Source organism: Cibotium barometz, chromosome 1 (genome assembly GCF_041138505.1).
Source record: "Cibotium barometz isolate CiBa-2024 chromosome 1, ASM4113850v1, whole genome shotgun sequence".
NCBI lineage: Eukaryota > Viridiplantae > Streptophyta > Polypodiopsida > Cyatheales > Cibotiaceae > Cibotium > Cibotium barometz.
The window spans coordinates 34,320,693-34,340,905 of NC_141046.1; the positions used below are offsets into that span (position 1 = coordinate 34,320,693).

General features: G+C 46.0%; 1 protein-coding gene across 6 annotated transcripts in view; it reads right to left on the reverse strand.

Moving 5' to 3' along the window:
* The window catches only part of LOC147641911 (sister chromatid cohesion protein PDS5 homolog A-like), a 51,887-nt gene that overhangs the window by 26,434 nt on the left and 5,240 nt on the right, over positions 1-20,213 (reverse strand). For all 6 annotated transcript variants that reach the window (XM_086801039.1, XM_086801035.1, XM_086801033.1 and 3 more), the window contains exons 2-3: positions 1,853-2,056; positions 1,587-1,768 (exon numbers count right to left, since the gene is read on the reverse strand). In XM_086801039.1, the coding sequence (XP_086657165.1) occupies positions 1,587-1,768; positions 1,853-2,056 (386 nt within the window). The remainder of the gene's footprint in view (positions 1-1,586; positions 1,769-1,852; positions 2,057-20,213) is intronic.

The window sequence follows — 20,213 nt, forward strand, 5'->3', positions numbered from 1 at the left end:
CATGTACATGTACATATATATATATATATATATATATATATATATATATATACATGTACATGTACATATATATATATATATATATATATATATATATATATATATATATGTACATGTACATATATATATATATATATATATATATATATATATATGTACATGCATGTACATATATACATGTACATGTACATATATATATATATATATATATGTACATGCATGTACATATATACATGTACATATATATATATATATGTACATGTATATATGTACATGCATGTACATATATATATATATATATATATGTACATGTACACATATATATGTACATGTAATCGGAATCCGAATCCAAGGAAGAACCGATAAGCCCACCCCCACCACTATTCATACCACTACCACCACCACCACCCCCCACCACCACTTCTAAATTATAACATGCTTCCGTGACCAACGGTCACCTTGAAGTATCCCAGGTTCTCTGGGAATTCCTCGGAGGATGCGGATGCTCATATCCTTCTTTTCGACAGTACTTGGTGCATGAACGTCCCCGGCCTGGTGGACTAGAACCTCCAAAAAGCAGCTTTCATCCTGACCTTACATAAAAGTGCCGCTCTCTGGGTTGCTTAGTATGAGTACGCCCATTTTCCCACTTAAGATGCAATCTGAGATGCATTCCTCCAAAGATTCAGGGAAGACAAGATCTCTGTGCATGTGCTATGGATAAGCTGTGCCAGATGAACCAAAAAAGCCTTAAGGTGGAGGACCATGCTACTAAATTTTGGAAGCTTCTCCGTAGATTGGATTTAGCCAATTGGCCCATGGAGGAAATCCTCAATTCTTATTTCATGAAGGGCCTCAACAAAAATGTATATATATGTATGTACATGTATACATATATGTATATATATACATATATATACATGTATATATATTATACCTGTACATACATATATATATACATGTACATGTATATATATTATACCTGTACATACATATATATACATGTATATATATGTATGTACAGGTATAATATATATACATGTATATACATGTATATATATATACCTGTACATACATATATATACATGTATATGTACATACATGTATATGTATATACATGTATATATATTATACCTGTACATACATATATATACATGTATATATATGTATGTATACAGGTATAATATATATACATGTATATATATGTATGTACATGTATATATATATATATATATATATATATATATATATATATATATATATATATATATATGTGTATGTACATGTATATACATGTACTATATATGTGTATATACCTAGATGAATCCAGGAACATGCCCAAATTCACCTTATAAGAAAGTGCAATTTATAACCTCATGGTAGTCACCCACAAAACAATAAACCATCAACTCCATCATGCATAGTATGGACTAGATACTACAACTAACGTCATCAGTGCCCAATAGTGGGTGTAGAACTTGGTATCAATATATGGTCCCACACACACATATATATGTGGACACACACATATATATATATATGTGTGTGTGACAAGTGTGAAGACCCACTACAAGTAAGAGCATCACCTGACTGTTGAAAAAAATGTCTGGAACATCTCCCGAATGAGGTCATCACATTCCAGATCCAGCATCACAACACATGACCTTACTGTGGCCACCATCTCCAGAATGTTCACTCTTTTGTGAAAATATGGGCTTGATGTTTCATTCAAACCTTTGAACGATGCTACAATCAGCTCAAATATTTCCTGAAACACCACCAAAAAATCCCCAGAACCTCAACTTCGAGTTAGCTTTACACAACAGAAGGATGATGCAAAGAAACAAGCTACCTTCAAGATTTCATCACTAAAAGGGGCATCAGGAGCAACAATCCTCATGATCTCACTGATGCATGTGGCTACCAGCAACCGGATGTCTTTATCCTTGTGCTTCAAAAGACCTGGTTGAACTAGTGCATCCATAGAGAGCTTCATTGCTGACAGCACACTGTGGTGAGGTGATTGGTTTATTCCACCAAACAATATTGAAGCTTTCTGCATAAACAAGATCACACACACACACAAAAAAAAAAACAATATTCAGTGTAGCTTTGATACACAAACCTAGGGCATGAAAGACAGGAAATACAAGTTCAAGAGAAACAAGCCAAGCTTAATGAGGTCCTACTTGTCACTAGACAAGTTTCTGCTAATGTTCGCTTTGAAAAGACTTGGTTACTTTATCGGCCACACATAATCTCTTATGCCACCAAAAAAAAGGCAAACATAGTATAGAGAACCATGGTTGCTTCTTGAATGGTAAGGACTTCTCTGAAAAGGCTCTGCTTTGGCAGACTTAAGAATATATATACCTAGATGAATGCCCAGAGTATGTTTTTGGTCCCCCCACAAGCCTTGGGCCATGACTACCACCCTTGTGCACATCAAGCTATCCTGGAGAGTATATGGATAATCGACCAGCCTTGAGATACAAACAAACCAAGATTGTCGGTGAGAAAGGGAACATTGCAAACATTTAGCAAATACAGTTTTACATGAGAAAAAAACCCATTGCCATTAAATTGGTACATAAGGATGCCAAAGCATTACTAATTATGTAGTAAATAACGCTGGTTAACACTAATCAAAGACAACTCTGCAAATACACCAAGGCCAAAAAAGTATCTACCTATCTGGACTCCTAGCTATTGTGCTCCAGCCTGCTCCTGCCGGCCTCTGGCTCTGTGGTCTTCTCCAACTAGTAGTGCTGGTTCTCCGAACCTTGCAGCCAAAGGTGATGTGTTCTTCAACTCGGACTACACCCTCTCCACAAGCAGACGGCTTGCTCACTTGTGCGTTTTTTTTTTGGGTGCGTTTGCTCAGATCTGTGACTGCATTTTTAGGGATCTTGCTCTTCTGTGCCATCTGCAGAGCCATGCCTCCAGAACATCCTTTTAGATGCGTTTTTTGGGGAAGCATCTCCTTTGACCACCTCCTCTCAAACTCTTGCATATATAGTAGTAAGGTACTTAGTGCTCATATCTCATATCATTAATATTATGAGATAAAGTATCATGGAGGAGCTTATCCTTTCCCTCAGATCCTCTGCCCTGGTTCTCATACCTAAAAAGATTGTAACCGTCAATACTGCAAGCACCATCACGAAGCATCTGTTCTTTGCAAGTACACGTCCCACACTTGACCATCAAGTGTCAGAATCTTGGAAATGTCGACGCGAGAAGACGATATCAGATCATCATCATGCGGGAAGTTTGTTAACTTCCAAAAATCTATCTTTTCAATTATAATATATTGGGTTCTCTACCCAGGAAGTCCCCCAAAATCTGAGTATTTTGAGTCATGGGTTCTCAAGTAGTAAGCACCCCAAGAATCTGAATTATCCATTTTGGACCCTTTTGGATTTTATAATGCCTTGTTTCTATAAAAGGCTCCTCTCCATAATTCCCTTTTTGCCCCTACTTTAGCCAAGGGGGGGTTGTTTTGGTATGCCAATGTAGGCTGTCTCCGTCCCCCAAGCAAGACTTGACCTCTGACTCCTTTGCACTAAGCCATGCTTTATGAACCCGAACTTCACTTGATCTTCATCAACCATAAAAGTGGGGTATTGATAATCATCATCAAGGCGTGGCCATCATTGTTGAAGCGTGGAGCTCGTCATCACCATCACCATCACCATCAAAGCATTGAGCTCATCAGCGCCAAACAACCAAGCGCGGAGTTTTATCTCATAGCCATAGTTTCCAGGAGTTTCATAAACGCCTAATTTGAAACGGGTTTCAGAAACGTTTCAAAAGTTTCATATTTTTTTGAAACGGCAAAAAACAAAGTTTAAAACAAAAATGCATATATATATATATATATATATACCTTCATAAGGTCAGAAAAATCTAAACTTACAAATTGAGAGATTTGAGAAAGAAATAATAGTGAAGAAGGACAAAGACAAAAACAAAGCAATTGAAAGATCAAAAATAAATAAACTAACAAACCTAGCTACTAAGGAGAGGAAATCAAAAGATAATATCAAACGAAGACTTTTAATTAAGACATTAACACAAAAAAACAAAAACAAAAACCAAAAACCAAACAAACAAACAAAACATAACAAAACAAAAAAAAACAAAAACAAAAAAACAAGAAACAAGAAAACAAAACAAAACAATTATATGAATGAAAGAAACTTTAAAAAATAAAGAATAAAAAACACACACACAGAAAAGCATACACACACTTCTTAATAAGAACTTAAACCTTTTGAGCTTAGATACTAAACAACAACACAAAATAGCAAAACAGAGAACTGTAAACTCTAAACCTAAAGCACTTAAGGCCTGAACCAAACATTAAGCTAAACTTTAAAAAAGACTTCGACTCAAAAGTGCAACCATTAACTCCAATGTCTGTTTGAACATGATGTGTAGGTTCATCAACTCTATCATGCATAGCGTGGACAATAAGCTATGACATCCCTACTCACGTCATCAGTGCCCAAGAGTAGGTTCAGGTTTGTATAAGGTTAGTCCAAAAGAACATGCTTTATAAAACTAGCGAACTAAGTTTCAATCACTCTCCGAAGGTGATGGGCATACTCAGCCATGATAGAGACTAGCACTCAAAGATATATATATATATATCAAATGCTTTGTTTTTGTTTTTGTTTATTTATTTTTTATCTTTCAAATGCTTTGTTTTTGTCTTTGTCCTTCTTCACTATTATTTCTTCTCAAATCTCTCAATCGTAAGTTCAAATTTTTCTAACCTTATGAAAGCATATATATATATATATATATATATAGTCATTTTTGTTTGAAACTTTTTTTGCCGTTTCAAAAAAATATGAAACTTCTAAAACGTTTCTAAAACCCCTACAAGTGCCACGTCATCCAGCCCGTACGACTGTACGGATTCGTGCATCCGTACGGAACTGTGCGACTACATGTTGCGCCACTTGCAGAGCTGCTATTAGACAGCACCGCCGTCACCGCCGCTTGCTTTTGGACAGCAATCGTCGCCGCTGTACATCTGCGCCGCCCACGCCTAGTCACCACCTGAATCGCCGCCGCCACCTACTACGCCTAGCTATTCCACCACCTAGCCACCACGTGCAAGATAGTGCCGCCTGGTTGATCTGGGCACCGCCTGCAACTCAAGCTACCACAGCTGTCAAAACTAGCGCAACCACCTGTGCGTTGCCCGCGCACGCCTGGGCCGCCTCTGCCTGCTGCCCAACGCTGCCCCCTGCAGAATAGACTGCCACTGCTGTTCTCAGCGCTGTTGCCAGATCTTGCGCCTAGCTGCTATTGCCTATGTGCCACCATGCAAGTACTGCATGCCACCACCTCCCTAGTCGGTGCTATGAACCGCTTGCTGATCTAAACTACTGTTGTCATGCTATTGTGTACACATCCTAGTTCATTCGCATCTATACAGCTTTGTGGGATGTTTCTTCTTCGGTTGGGGCAACAAACTTTCGGTTGGTCTCCATAAGCTTCACCATCCACACTTGTTTCTTGTGCACCTCATGTTCAAGCTTGGGGTTCGTTGGATTTGGATTTGGATTTGGATTTGGACTTGGATTTGGAGAACTTTGGATTTGGTACTAGTCCGGGTGGTGTGCTCGGCATCAAGATCTCGTGCCTCAACATCAACATCGACTTCGACTAAATCCGCATATTTGTTTGCTTTTGTATTCATTGATGTATTGATCTTGGCTTGCGAGCCCGTGGATTGTTCCTGAATAAATTCCTAAAAGGGGGTGAGGCATGTTCCCTGCTCAGTGTGTGTGTCCTGTGTAAAGTTCCCTATACGATCCATGGTTGTCACGGTACGAAAATACGATACCGTACAATACGATACCATACGGGAATTTTTGGTACGACATGAAATTTTTGGATACCGTGCGATAAAATACGGTTTTTATTTTTTACACTTAAACCTATGGAGCTTCAAGCTTGAATGTGAGGGAAGGTTGGGAGGGGAGGAGTCTACAGTGCTTGAGGAACCAGAACATGGATATGTGTCTCTCCCAGATGGATCTCCCGATTGTCTCCAAAAAAGAACCTGGATGGGTAATGCAATACCAAAGGTCTCCCAGTGTAGTGTTTATGACTAAGGGACCATCCTTGCACAAATACGAGCAGTGCATCTAGGGTGATAGGTTTAGGGACTCCTCTCTAGATCAAAATGGCAATGTCCAAATCTTCTCCCTCGTACATAACTTGAGAATCTAACTGTCTAGCCTACCTATACTAGGGATCTCCAAGTCATGTAGCAAGATTCTCTCATCCTACCAATCAAGTGTACACTACCAGTCTACCTCGCCAGATTTTTTAGGTCTCTCAACAACCCCATATGGAATACTGAGTGGACATGAAAGTTGCGAAGCATTGCGAGCATTTGGGATCTTCGTTAAGCAGGGTTTATATATTTTTTTAAAGCATTTGGATTTTTTTTCAAGGAAAAAAGGAAAAAAAAAACTCGTACCATACGATACTGTACGATATCGTACTGTATCGTGCCGTACGGTACGAACCCATTCGTACCGGTACGAGAAACAACTATGCCTATACCCATCTCTCCCCCCCTCTCTATCTTCTCTCTCTATATTTCTCTCTCTTGGACACGTGGTGGAATCTGTTACGGCACGCCCCGCTAGGCCTACATGTGAACACCCTCTTATTTAGGGTCAAAAGATAAGGCCTTGGTGCCTATAAAAGCATGTATTTGGGTGGATTCATTATCACAATGAATATCGTTTGAGTTGTGCAATCTTGCTCTTTCTTGGCTGTTAACCCTTCTCTCTCTGCTCTCCCCCTCTCTCTCTCTCTCTCTCTCTCTCTCTCTCTCTCTCTCTCTCATTCTCGTGCATCAAAGCCATGGGTTGAAGCTCCTCTCTCCGTCAAGGTTCATCCCTCTCCACATACCCACCATGGTGATCTACTCGGTGATCTACGAGCCTCCATAGCCCAGAACCCCTGATTCCAATATGGTATCACAGCTCAAACAAGCCACGAATCCTTCTCCTTCTCATGTTGGCATCTGTGGTTTTAGGGTTTCTGCACTTTTAGGGTTTCTGCATTTTTAGGGTTTGTGCACCTTTAGGGTTTTGCGTTTTTAGGGTTTCTGAGTTTTCTATGCTGCCCAGTCCCGCCGCCTATTCCCTTGCGTTTTTCTCTATGTTGTCCACCATTCAGCCCACTGTCCAACAACATATACATTGTACAGGCCTTATCTGTCAGGTGCACACATGGACATGGCTGGTCTTCCAAGGCTAGTCCCTGATTAGGCAGAAAATAAACAAAAAATTCGAGTAGTAACCAAACCTTGACAGGTACCGGAAGTTGTTCAGCATTTTATATACCTAGATGAATCCAGGAACATGCCCAAAATCACCTTTTAGGAATGTGCATGTTCTATACTCATGGTAGTCAACCCACAAGACTATATAACTATCAACTCCATTATGCATAGTATGGACTAGATACTACATTTTATGTATTAATTTGTCCCATGGAACCAGCCAAGCAGTAGTCGGCCAGTTGGGAAATGCTTCCATGTGCCCATAAAAGGCAAGATCAAGCTTCATTGTGATTCATCTACCCCCAAGAGATGGGGCAGGTCATAGATAGGCTTTATGTTTCCTATTTTGGAAGGCCAATGGCCACAAGTTTTGTACGTTCTTTGTGTACTATATAATATACCGAAAACACAGCTCTCTCTCTCTCTATTTGCGTTTTGCATCAGGATGTTCCTATCTCAACGTTTAGGGCTGAAAGAAGACAAAGCTTCCACCCATGTAAGCTGATTAATCTAAGATTGCCTCCCTTGTAATATGCGGAAGCTTCGGAGAAGGATCGGTACTTCAAAACTCAGAAAACAGCACTCTTTTCGCGACGGAATTAACGCACAAACTGTAAAACAATGTGCAGAAAAAATAGAGAGAGAAGGGGAAGATGGAGAGGACACAGTATTGGGTCCCAATTACCCTCTGTAGGGCCCCCACCACGGATGGTGTATTTGCTTTATTAGAATGATGTAAAACTGAAACAAATACAAAGTACTTGACCTTTTCTTGGCTGGAAAACCTGCCCTTGACCTTCAGTCCTTCACCCCTTAGCTTTAGCAAACCCTTGGCTGTCCTGGCCCTTGAATGCTTGAGGCTCTTGGTGAATTGTGAGATGGAATCAATGAATTATGGGCTGGGCTTTTATACCCTTCACTGCATCCAGTCGGCTGTCTTTATGAAGTCCCACGACTGAGTCTGATTAAATAAATGCTTTCACACCTATTTTACTACTGTCCAGCCTGCGCATACCTTCTGGACAGCTATCTGACTGCTGGGCACCTTGCGTAGAGGTGTGGGACTGCCCCCCACACCTGGCCGACTGGCTGGGTAGGGCTTCTAGCCCTGTCGGCTGCCTGTCCAGCAGCCCTAGGGCTGGCTGACAGCCCCTCCAGCCCAAGCCATGGCTGGTGGGCACAATGTGGGCCCTCCTGGCCCCTTGGGGGTGGTTCTATACCTCCCCCATGCCCACACTAAGAGTGCAAATGCAAGCTCTTCTATCCTGGGGTAGCCCTATGGGCTGGCCCCTATCTCTACATGCAAACCTACATGCCTACAGAGGCCTGGCATCCAGTTGCAAACCAGATACACAGATCATCTGTCATCATTCCAGAGGGAGACTCACAGCGCGGACTGGCACTGCTCCATGTGCAGGACAATGCACACCTGACCTTGGACTCATGTGCAGGACAATGCACACCTGACCTCGGACGACTGAGATGGATCCCTGGCTGACTCGTCCCGGACTGGGCTCACATGGGACCAGTTCACCATCCCAGGTCCTGCACCTTCTGTACAGAATGTCTACGTGGCATCCAAGTGCGGGATGCACGTGACATCCCCTTCTGCTTAACTTGACGGAAGCTGCATAGCCTCCAAATAATCCGTCAATAAAGCCGGATAGTCTTCGAAAAATTCTTTGTCGAGCCATACCGCTTCATGAGTTCCTCGGTCCTGAAACTTCGTGAGGAACTGTCGTAGTCTTCGGCCTGAGCCATGCTTGAAACGGTGCAGAAGGATCTGTTCTGGAACCATTACTTCGGCTTCATCAATGATGTCTGGTTCCGCTTCGTCTTTGACCTCTGAAGGGGGTGGACCTGCATATGGCTTTAACCAACTGACATGAAATACATCGTGCATAGTCCAACTCGGAGGTAGCTTTAACTGCATAGACACCTCATTAATCTTTTTCCGGATGGGGAATGGTCCGAAGCTCCTGAAAGACAACTTTGGGCATCGCTTGCCCACCTGCTTTAATCTTTGCTTCATAATCCGAAGATATACCCAATCTCCTTCCGAAAACTTCATGTCCCTTCGGTCTTTATTGGCCTGTCGAGTGTAGGCCTCTTGCGCTTTAGCCAATCTGTCTTTAACGGACTCTAGGATCTCCTGGTAAGACTCCGTCACTCGGTTCGCCTCCGGTACTGAAGACGACGTCCTGGTTAACAACGATTGGAAAGGCCTTCCAAACGCTGCCTCATATGGAGTCCTGCCAATAGCTGAAGAAAAAGAGTCATTCAGAACAGCTTGAACTAAAGGCAAAAACGATTCCCACTTACCTTGCTGATCGTGGACATAACACTTCAGCACATCAAAGGCCAACTGGTTGTATATCTCTGTCTGGCCATCTGTCTGTGGGTGGAATGCACTGGAAAAATTCAACTTAGTACCAAAATTATCAAACAATGCCCTCCAAAAATGACTGGTAAACTTGGCATCTCGGTCTGACACTATGGTCCTAGGAATCCCACCAATCGGGTACCAATGCCGAATGAAAAGCTGGGCAACATCTTCGGCGGTCACATTGGCCCTGCAAGGAATAAGCATCACAAATTTGCTGAACCTGTCAACAATAGTCAAACACTGTGTATTACGCTTACTCGGACTGGGAGGCAGATTTGTGACAAAGTCCATCGAAATGTCTTGGAAAGGACCCTCAGGAATTGGCAAAGGCTGTAACAACCCTATCTTCTTTCCACGAGGAGCTTTCACCTTTTGACAAATGTCACAGCGTTGTACATAGGTAAACACATCACGCCTCATCTTTGGCCAATAGTATTGCCGTTCTAACTTCTCCAGAGTCGAATTCATGCCCCTATGACCACCTGTAATGGCGTCATGGGCATCATGGAGAAGAGCTGCCCGGAATGATTTCATGACACACAGTCGGCCTTTGTAGTAAAGCCAACCATCGCGTATCAGAAAATGGCATGGTCCTGTGGCATCCAATGCCTGTTCCCACTGTGTACCGAATTCCTCGGAATCCGCATACGTGTGCTTCATGTCTTCTAGTCCTGTACCAACAAGGTCTAGTCTAGTGGTCTGAATCGCAGATACTTGTCCCTTCCTGCTCAAAGCATCGGCCACTGGATTGGCCTTTCCTGGAAGGTACTCAATCATACCACCGAACTGCTGGAATATCTGACTCCAGCGGTGCTGTCGATCACTCCACTGTGCACTGGGCATCGTCTGAATCCAGCGCAATGCCTGATGATCAGTGCGAACCTCGAAGTCACGGCCATACAAGAAATGTTTCCAATGTTTCAAGGCCTGAATGACTGCTAGGAGTTCACGATCGTAGACTGAGTAATTCTTTTCGGCGGGCAGTAACTTACGAGACATGTAAGCTACTGGATGACCATTCTGTTGCAATACACCGCCAATTGCGATGTTACTCGCATCGGTGATCACCTGAAATGGTTCGTCCCACGAGGCAAGGGCTAGACAAGGCGCTTCTGACAAAGCCACCTTGAGGTTCTGGAATGCCTCCAACGCTCGTGGAGTCATTCGAATCTTTTGCCTCCTTGTTTTCACTCCCTTTAGCAGATCGGTGAGGTCTGCCGAGAGATCGGAAAACTTGTCAATGTGGGTGGAATATGCCTGGCATATACCCACAAATGATCTAATGTCATAAGCAGTCTGAGGTACTTCCCAGTTAACAATCTCGGCCACTTTAGCCGGATCAAGTCGAATGCCTTCGGCACTGATTATATATCCCAAGTAATGTACCTGGAACAGATAAAATTCTGACTTCTTTTCATTGACATAGAGCTCGTTGCTTTCCAGCAACCTAAGGACTTTCTCCACATCAACGTCATGCTGCTCAACTGTGGCTGAAAATATGAGTATGTCGTCCAAAAATATGAACACACACACTCCAATCAACTCCCGGAAAATACGCATCATCATGCGGTTAAATGTAGCTGGGGCGTTCGTCAAACCAAATGGCATGACTACAAATTCATAGTGGGCCCGTTCTGTACGGAAAGCTGTCTTGGGGATGTCCCCCTCAACAATCCGAACCTGGTGGTACCCACTCTTTAAATCCAATTTAGAGAACACCTTAGCTCCATTCAGCCTCTCGAGAATATAGTCAATTCGAGGCATAGGGAATCTGCTCTTGATAGTCAGCTTGTTGAGTGCACGATAATCGACACACAACCGAGAAGACCCATCTTTCTTCTTGACAAATAAGATCGGTGCTGCAAATGGCGACACGCTGGGGCGGATGAAGCCAGCTTGCAACAATTCTTGGAGTTGGCGGTCCAACTCCGATTCCATTGCCTTAGAAAGGCGATACGGAAACTTGCTCGGGGGTTCCGAGCCTAGGAGGAGGTCAATCTTGTGATCCTCCGGTCTGGACGGGGGAAGCTGGGGAGGGAGACTGTCCCGAAGAAAAATCTTCTGGAACTTGTCATGGAGAACCGAGTACTTCTCGGAAGCACTGGCCACCGTCTGGGCTGTCTGGATGTAAATCATCGCACACTGTGCGCCTTTCCTAACTGCTCGCTTAGCCTGCAAGTGGCTTATGAGCGGAAAGTTTGGAATACCTGGCTCACACTTAATGGTCACAGGGGTGTTTGACACATTCCGATCAATCTGGAACGTGTGCTTGTCCCACTTGACATCAGGGAGAAACTTGTGAAACCACTGGATCCCCAAAATTATGTCTGCTCCTACAAGAGGGGCAACCATAAAATCACGCACAAACTCTATGCCCTGAATGACTAATTTAGCACCTAGAGCTTCATACTTGACGCTCGTAGTCATACCTGTGCTAAAACCCTCAACTTGTTTGTCCACCGGAGTGAGCTCGAAACGGGCACGCCTAGCGGCCTCTTCCGTGATCACATCCTCCGTGCTGCCGCTGTCAAACAAGACAACGACTCTCTGGCCACCTATGTAGCCAAAGGACTTGAGCAATTCGTTGCGCTCATACTCCTGGTCATGGGCGCCCTTCTGCTTATCTTCGAGCTCCCGGCTAATAATTGCTCCAACTGAAGCACCGGGGGTTGAAGAACTAGGGGTAGCCGCTGGGGTCTGTGTGGGAGCTGTGCTCACCACGGAAGCTGTGGAGGCGGCGGCGGGCTTTGGAGGCTTCTTCGGACAATCCCGAGAAGTATGTCCTTTTGTGTGACAAAAGTAACATCTACCCTCCTTCCTGTACTGAGCAAGCTCCTCAGCACTCAACTTGCCACCTGTCTTGCCTGCCTCCGCTTTCTGGTCTGGAGTAAGCTTGGATGCATTGTTCGAGTTCTTGGAGCCCGAGGCTCCCGGGCTCTGTCCTGGGGAAGACCCCGTCTGGTTCTGGCTTTTGCCCCCCGAGGTGTTAGCCTTGGGAGAAGCCGGCTGGGAAGTCTTGGGCTTGCCACCATTGTGTTTCATTTCTGCACTCTGCGCAAGCGAGAGTGCGTCTTCAAAGGTGGCTGGTCTAAACATACGCACCTCCCATTGGATGTGCGTGTCCAAGCCATACAAAAACTGCCCTTTCTTGTCCGCATCAGATAAGCCTAATTGTAGACACAAGGTCGAAATTCTATTGGCAAACTGAAGGACTGGTTGCGCATTCTGACGCGCACCCCTGAACTCGTCTTCGAGTCGCTCAAGGTAGTGGGGCGGTAAAAACCGCTGCTTAAGGTCACGGACGAACTCGTCCCACCCATAAGCTGCCATACCTGATCTGGTGTGGGCATGAGCCCACTGAGTCCACCAAGGAATGGCCTCACCTTCCAAATACCAACTGGCTAAGATCACTTTGTCAATATCTGTTTTCCTAACTGCGGCAAAGTAAGCTTCAAATTGATGTAACCATGAATACAGAGTAGTGGGATCGAGTTTACCGTTATACTTACTGAAGTTCATTTTCTCGGGAAAATGATTCGAGGGCGCCGCCGGTGTCAATCTGGCGTCCAAAGCTCGGAGGTAACGCTCGTGTTCTACTCGTCGCATGGCTTCGTCTTCTCGTTGTCGAATCTCCAATGCCCGTATCTGCATCTCAAGCAAGGAGCTTGACTGCTGCTGTGACCCCTCGAGAGGGTCCCTGTGACGAGGATCTGGTATCTGAGGTACGGAAGGAGAGGGAGGAGGAGATGGAAAACGCGACGCTGGAGAGCGAGAACGCTCCTCCAGAGCCAAAATCCGCGCCTTCTGCTCATCCAACTTGGTTGTCTGGTCTGCGATTGCTCGCATCATCTGCTGGAACATGTCTTGTACACTCAAGCCGGGTGCCCTAGCTGGGCTGCCTGGTGCACTCTGGTCCCATGGTTCTGGTTCTCTCTCGTCGCCAAAGCTCGCCATAGCGGGAATATGCAGTTCCTTTCCGGAACGCAATCTGACCATCCACTATCTGTGTGGGAGACTTCCGGAGGCTTCCGGAGGCTAAAAACCAACCGTCCTTCGAGGGACAGGAGTCACTCCGAAAGGGGTAGTCCACCGGCGTCTAAAAACCAACCACACGAGCGAAAAGTTTTCTGGTTTTCTTTGCTGAATCTTCGTCCTTGAAGTAGGCTCTGATACCACTGTAATATGCGGAAGCTTCGGAGAAGGATCGGTACTTCAAAACTCAGAAAACAGCACTCTTTTCGCGACGGAATTAACGCACAAACTGTAAGACAATGTGCAGAAAAAATAGAGAGAGAAGGGGAAGATGGAGAGGACACAGTATTGGGTCCCAATTACCCTCTGTAGGGCCCCCACCACGGATGGTGTATTTGCTTTATTAGAATGATGTAAAACTGAAACAAATACAAAGTACTTGACCTTTTCTTGGCTGGAAAACCTGCCCTTGACCTTCAGTCCTTCACCCCTTAGCTTTAGCAAACCCTTGGCTGTCCTGGCCCTTGAATGCTTGAGGCTCTTGGTGAATTGTGAGATGGAATCAATGAATTATGGGCTGGGCTTTTATACCCTTCACTGCATCCAGTCGGCTGTCTTTATGAAGTCCCACGACTGAGTCTGATTAAATAAATGCTTTCACACCTATTTTACTACTGTCCAGCCTGCGCATACCTTCTGGACAGCTATCTGACTGCTGGGCACCTTGCGTAGAGGTGTGGGACTGCCCCCCACACCTGGCCGACTGGCTGGGTAGGGCTTCTAGCCCTGTCGGCTGCCTGTCCAGCAGCCCTAGGGCTGGCTGACAGCCCCTCCAGCCCAAGCCATGGCTGGTGGGCACAATGTGGGCCCTCCTGGCCCCTTGGGGGTGGTTCTATACCTCCCCCATGCCCACACTAAGAGTGCAAATGCAAGCTCTTCTATCCTGGGGTAGCCCTATGGGCTGGCCCCTATCTCTACATGCAAACCTACATGCCTACAGAGGCCTGGCATCCAGTTGCAAACCAGATACACAGATCATCTGTCATCATTCCAGAGGGAGACTCACAGCGCGGACTGGCACTGCTCCATGTGCAGGACAATGCACACCTGACCTTGGACTCATGTGCAGGACAATGCACACCTGACCTCGGACGACTGAGATGGATCCCTGGCTGACTCGTCCCGGACTGGGCTCACATGGGACCAGTTCACCATCCCAGGTCCTGCACCTTCTGTACAGAATGTCTACGTGGCATCCAAGTGCGGGATGCACGTGACATCCCCTTCTGCTTAACTTGACGGAAGCTGCATAGCCTCCAAATAATCCGTCAATAAAGCCGGATAGTCTTCGAAAAATTCTTTGTCGAGCCATACCGCTTCATGAGTTCCTCGGTCCTGAAACTTCGTGAGGAACTGTCGTAGTCTTCGGCCTGAGCCATGCTTGAAACGGTGCAGAAGGATCTGTTCTGGAACCATTACTTCGGCTTCATCAATGATGTCTGGTTCCGCTTCGTCTTTGACCTCTGAAGGGGGTGGACCTGCATATGGCTTTAACCAACTGACATGAAATACATCGTGCATAGTCCAACTCGGAGGTAGCTTTAACTGCATAGACACCTCATTAATCTTTTTCCGGATGGGGAATGGTCCGAAGCTCCTGAAAGACAACTTTGGGCATCGCTTGCCCACCTGCTTTAATCTTTGCTTCATAATCCGAAGATATACCCAATCTCCTTCCGAAAACTTCATGTCCCTTCGGTCTTTATTGGCCTGTCGAGTGTAGGCCTCTTGCGCTTTAGCCAATCTGTCTTTAACGGACTCTAGGATCTCCTGGTAAGACTCCGTCACTCGGTTCGCCTCCGGTACTGAAGACGACGTCCTGGTTAACAACGATTGGAAAGGCCTTCCAAACGCTGCCTCATATGGAGTCCTGCCAATAGCTGAAGAAAAAGAGTCATTCAGAACAGCTTGAACTAAAGGCAAAAACGATTCCCACTTACCTTGCTGATCGTGGACATAACACTTCAGCACATCAAAGGCCAACTGGTTGTATATCTCTGTCTGGCCATCTGTCTGTGGGTGGAATGCACTGGAAAAATTCAACTTAGTACCAAAATTATCAAACAATGCCCTCCAAAAATGACTGGTAAACTTGGCATCTCGGTCTGACACTATGGTCCTAGGAATCCCACCAATCGGGTACCAATGCCGAATGAAAAGCTGGGCAACATCTTCGGCGGTCACATTGGCCCTGCAAGGAATAAGCATCACAAATTTGCTGAACCTGTCAACAATAGTCAAACACTGTGTATTACGCTTACTCGGACTGGGAGGCAGATTTGTGACAAAGTCCATCGAAATGTCTTGGAAAGGACCCTCAGGAATTGGCAAAGGCTGTAACAACCCTATCTTCTTTCCACGAGGAGCTTTCACCTTTTGACAAATGTCACAGCGTTGTACATAGGTAAACACATCACGCCTCATCTTTGGCCAATAGTATTGCCGTTCTAACTTCTCCAGAGTCGAATTCATGCCCCTATGACCACCTGTAATGGCGTCATGGGCATCATGGAGAAGAGCTGCCCGGAATGATTTCATGACACACAGTCGGCCTTTGTAGTAAAGCCAACCATCGCGTATCAGAAAATGGCATGGTCCTGTGGCATCCAATGCCTGTTCCCACTGTGTACCGAATTCCTCGGAATCCGCATACGTGTGCTTCATGTCTTCTAGTCCTGTACCAACAAGGTCTAGTCTAGTGGTCTGAATCGCAGATACTTGTCCCTTCCTGCTCAAAGCATCGGCCACTGGATTGGCCTTTCCTGGAAGGTACTCAATCATACCACCGAACTGCTGGAATATCTGACTCCAGCGGTGCTGTCGATCACTCCACTGTGCACTGGGCATCGTCTGAATCCAGCGCAATGCCTGATGATCAGTGCGAACCTCGAAGTCACGGCCATACAAGAAATGTTTCCAATGTTTCAAGGCCTGAATGACTGCTAGGAGTTCACGATCGTAGACTGAGTAATTCTTTTCGGCGGGCAGTAACTTACGAGACATGTAAGCTACTGGATGACCATTCTGTTGCAATACACCGCCAATTGCGATGTTACTCGCATCGGTGATCACCTGAAATGGTTCGTCCCACGAGGCAAGGGCTAGACAAGGCGCTTCTGACAAAGCCACCTTGAGGTTCTGGAATGCCTCCAACGCTCGTGGAGTCATTCGAATCTTTTGCCTCCTTGTTTTCACTCCCTTTAGCAGATCGGTGAGGTCTGCCGAGAGATCGGAAAACTTGTCAATGTGGGTGGAATATGCCTGGCATATACCCACAAATGATCTAATGTCATAAGCAGTCTGAGGTACTTCCCAGTTAACAATCTCGGCCACTTTAGCCGGATCAAGTCGAATGCCTTCGGCACTGATTATATATCCCAAGTAATGTACCTGGAACAGATAAAATTCTGACTTCTTTTCATTGACATAGAGCTCGTTGCTTTCCAGCAACCTAAGGACTTTCTCCACATCAACGTCATGCTGCTCAACTGTGGCTGAAAATATGAGTATGTCGTCCAAAAATATGAACACACACACTCCAATCAACTCCCGGAAAATACGCATCATCATGCGGTTAAATGTAGCTGGGGCGTTCGTCAAACCAAATGGCATGACTACAAATTCATAGTGGGCCCGTTCTGTACGGAAAGCTGTCTTGGGGATGTCCCCCTCAACAATCCGAACCTGGTGGTACCCACTCTTTAAATCCAATTTAGAGAACACCTTAGCTCCATTCAGCCTCTCGAGAATATAGTCAATTCGAGGCATAGGGAATCTGCTCTTGATAGTCAGCTTGTTGAGTGCACGATAATCGACACACAACCGAGAAGACCCATCTTTCTTCTTGACAAATAAGATCGGTGCTGCAAATGGCGACACGCTGGGGCGGATGAAGCCAGCTTGCAACAATTCTTGGAGTTGGCGGTCCAACTCCGATTCCATTGCCTTAGAAAGGCGATACGGAAACTTGCTCGGGGGTTCCGAGCCTGGGAGGAGGTCAATCTTGTGATCCTCCGGTCTGGACGGGGGAAGCTGGGGAGGGAGACTGTCCCGAAGAAAAATCTTCTGGAACTTGTCATGGAGAACCGAGTACTTCTCGGAAGCACTGGCCACCGTCTGGGCTGTCTGGATGTAAATCATCGCACACTGTGCGCCTTTCCTAACTGCTCGCTTAGCCTGCAAGTGGCTTATGAGCGGAAAGTTTGGAATACCTGGCTCACACTTAATGGTCACAGGGGTGTTTGACACATTCCGATCAATCTGGAACGTGTGCTTGTCCCACTTGACATCAGGGAGAAACTTGTGAAACCACTGGATCCCCAAAATTATGTCTGCTCCTACAAGAGGGGCAACCATAAAATCACGCACAAACTCTATGCCCTGAATGACTAATTTAGCACCTAGAGCTTCATACTTGACGCTCGTAGTCATACCTGTGCTAAAACCCTCAACTTGTTTGTCCACCGGAGTGAGCTCGAAACGGGCACGCCTAGCGGCCTCTTCCGTGATCACATCCTCCGTGCTGCCGCTGTCAAACAAGACAACGACTCTCTGGCCACCTATGTAGCCAAAGGACTTGAGCAATTCGTTGCGCTCATACTCCTGGTCATGGACGCCCTTCTGCTTATCTTCGAGCTCCCGGCTAATAATTGCTCCAACTGAAGCACCGGGGGTTGAAGAACTAGGGGTAGCCGCTGGGGTCTGTGTGGGAGCTGTGCTCACCACGGAAGCTGTGGAGGCGGCGGCGGGCTTTGGAGGCTTCTTCGGACAATCCCGAGAAGTATGTCCTTTTGTGTGACAAAAGTAACATCTACCCTCCTTCCTGTACTGAGCAAGCTCCTCAGCACTCAACTTGCCACCTGTCTTGCCTGCCTCCGCTTTCTGGTCTGGAGTAAGCTTGGACGCATTGTTCGAGTTCTTGGAGCCCGAGGCTCCCGGGCTCTGTCCTGGGGAAGACCCCGTCTGGTTCTGGCTTTTGCCCCCCGAGGTGTTAGCCTTGGGAGAAGCCGGCTGGGAAGTCTTGGGCTTGCCACCATTGTGTTTCATTTATGCACTCTGCGCAAGCGAGAGTGCGTCTTCAAAGGTGGCTCGTCTAAACATACGCACCTCCCATTGGATGTGCGTGTCCAAGCCATACAAAAACTGCCCTTTCTTGTCCGCATCAGATAAGCCTAATTGTAGACACAAGGTCGAAATTCTATTGGCAAACTGAAGGACTGGTTGCGCATTCTGACGCGCACCCCTGAACTCGTCTTCGAGTCGCTCAAGGTAGTGGGGCGGTAAAAACCGCTGCTTAAGGTCACGGACGAACTCGTCCCACCCATAAGCTGCCATACCTGATCTGGTGTGGGCATGAGCCCACTGAGTCCACCAAGGAATGGCCTCACCTTCCAAATACCAACTGGCTAAGATCACTTTGTCAATATCTGTTTTCCTAACTGCGGCAAAGTAAGCTTCAAATTGATGTAACCATGAATACAGAGTAGTGGGATCGAGTTTACCGTTATACTTACTGAAGTTCATTTTCTCGGGAAAATGATTCGAGGGCGCCGCCGGTGTCAATCTGGCGTCCAAAGCTCGGAGGTAACGCTCGTGTTCTACTCGTCGCATGGCTTCGTCTTCTCGTTGTCGAATCTCCAATGCCCGTATCTGCATCTCAAGCAAGGAGCTTGACTGCTGCTGTGACCCCTCGAGAGGGTCCCTGTGACGAGGATCTGGTATCTGAGGTACGGAAGGAGAGGGAGGAGGAGATGGAAAACGCGACGCTGGAGAGCGAGAACGCTCCTCCAGAGCCAAAATCCGCGCCTTCTGCTCATCCAACTTGGTTGTCTGGTCTGCGATTGCTCGCATCATCTGCTGGAACATGTCTTGTACACTCAAGCCGGGTGCCCTAGCTGGGCTGCCTGGTGCACTCTGGTCCCATGGTTCTGGTTCTCTCTCGTCGCCAAAGCTCGCCATAGCGGGAATATGCAGTTCCTTTCCGGAACGCAATCTGACCATCCACTATCTGTGTGGGAGACTTCCGGAGGCTTCCGGAGGCTAAAAACCAACCGTCCTTCGAGGGACAGGAGTCACTCCGAAAGGGGTAGTCCACCGGCGTCTAAAAACCAACCACACGAGCGAAAAGTTTTCTGGTTTTCTTTGCTGAATCTTCGTCCTTGAAGTAGGCTCTGATACCACTGTAATATGCGGAAGCTTCGGAGAAGGATCGGTACTTCAAAACTCAGAAAACAGCACTCTTTTCGCGACGGAATTAACGCACAAACTGTAAGACAATGTGCAGAAAAAATAGAGAGAGAAGGGGAAGATGGAGAGGACACAGTATTGGGTCCCAATTACCCTCTGTAGGGCCCCCACCACGGATGGTGTATTTGCTTTATTAGAATGATGTAAAACTGAAACAAATACAAAGTACTTGACCTTTTCTTGGCTGGAAAACCTGCCCTTGACCTTCAGTCCTTCACCCCTTAGCTT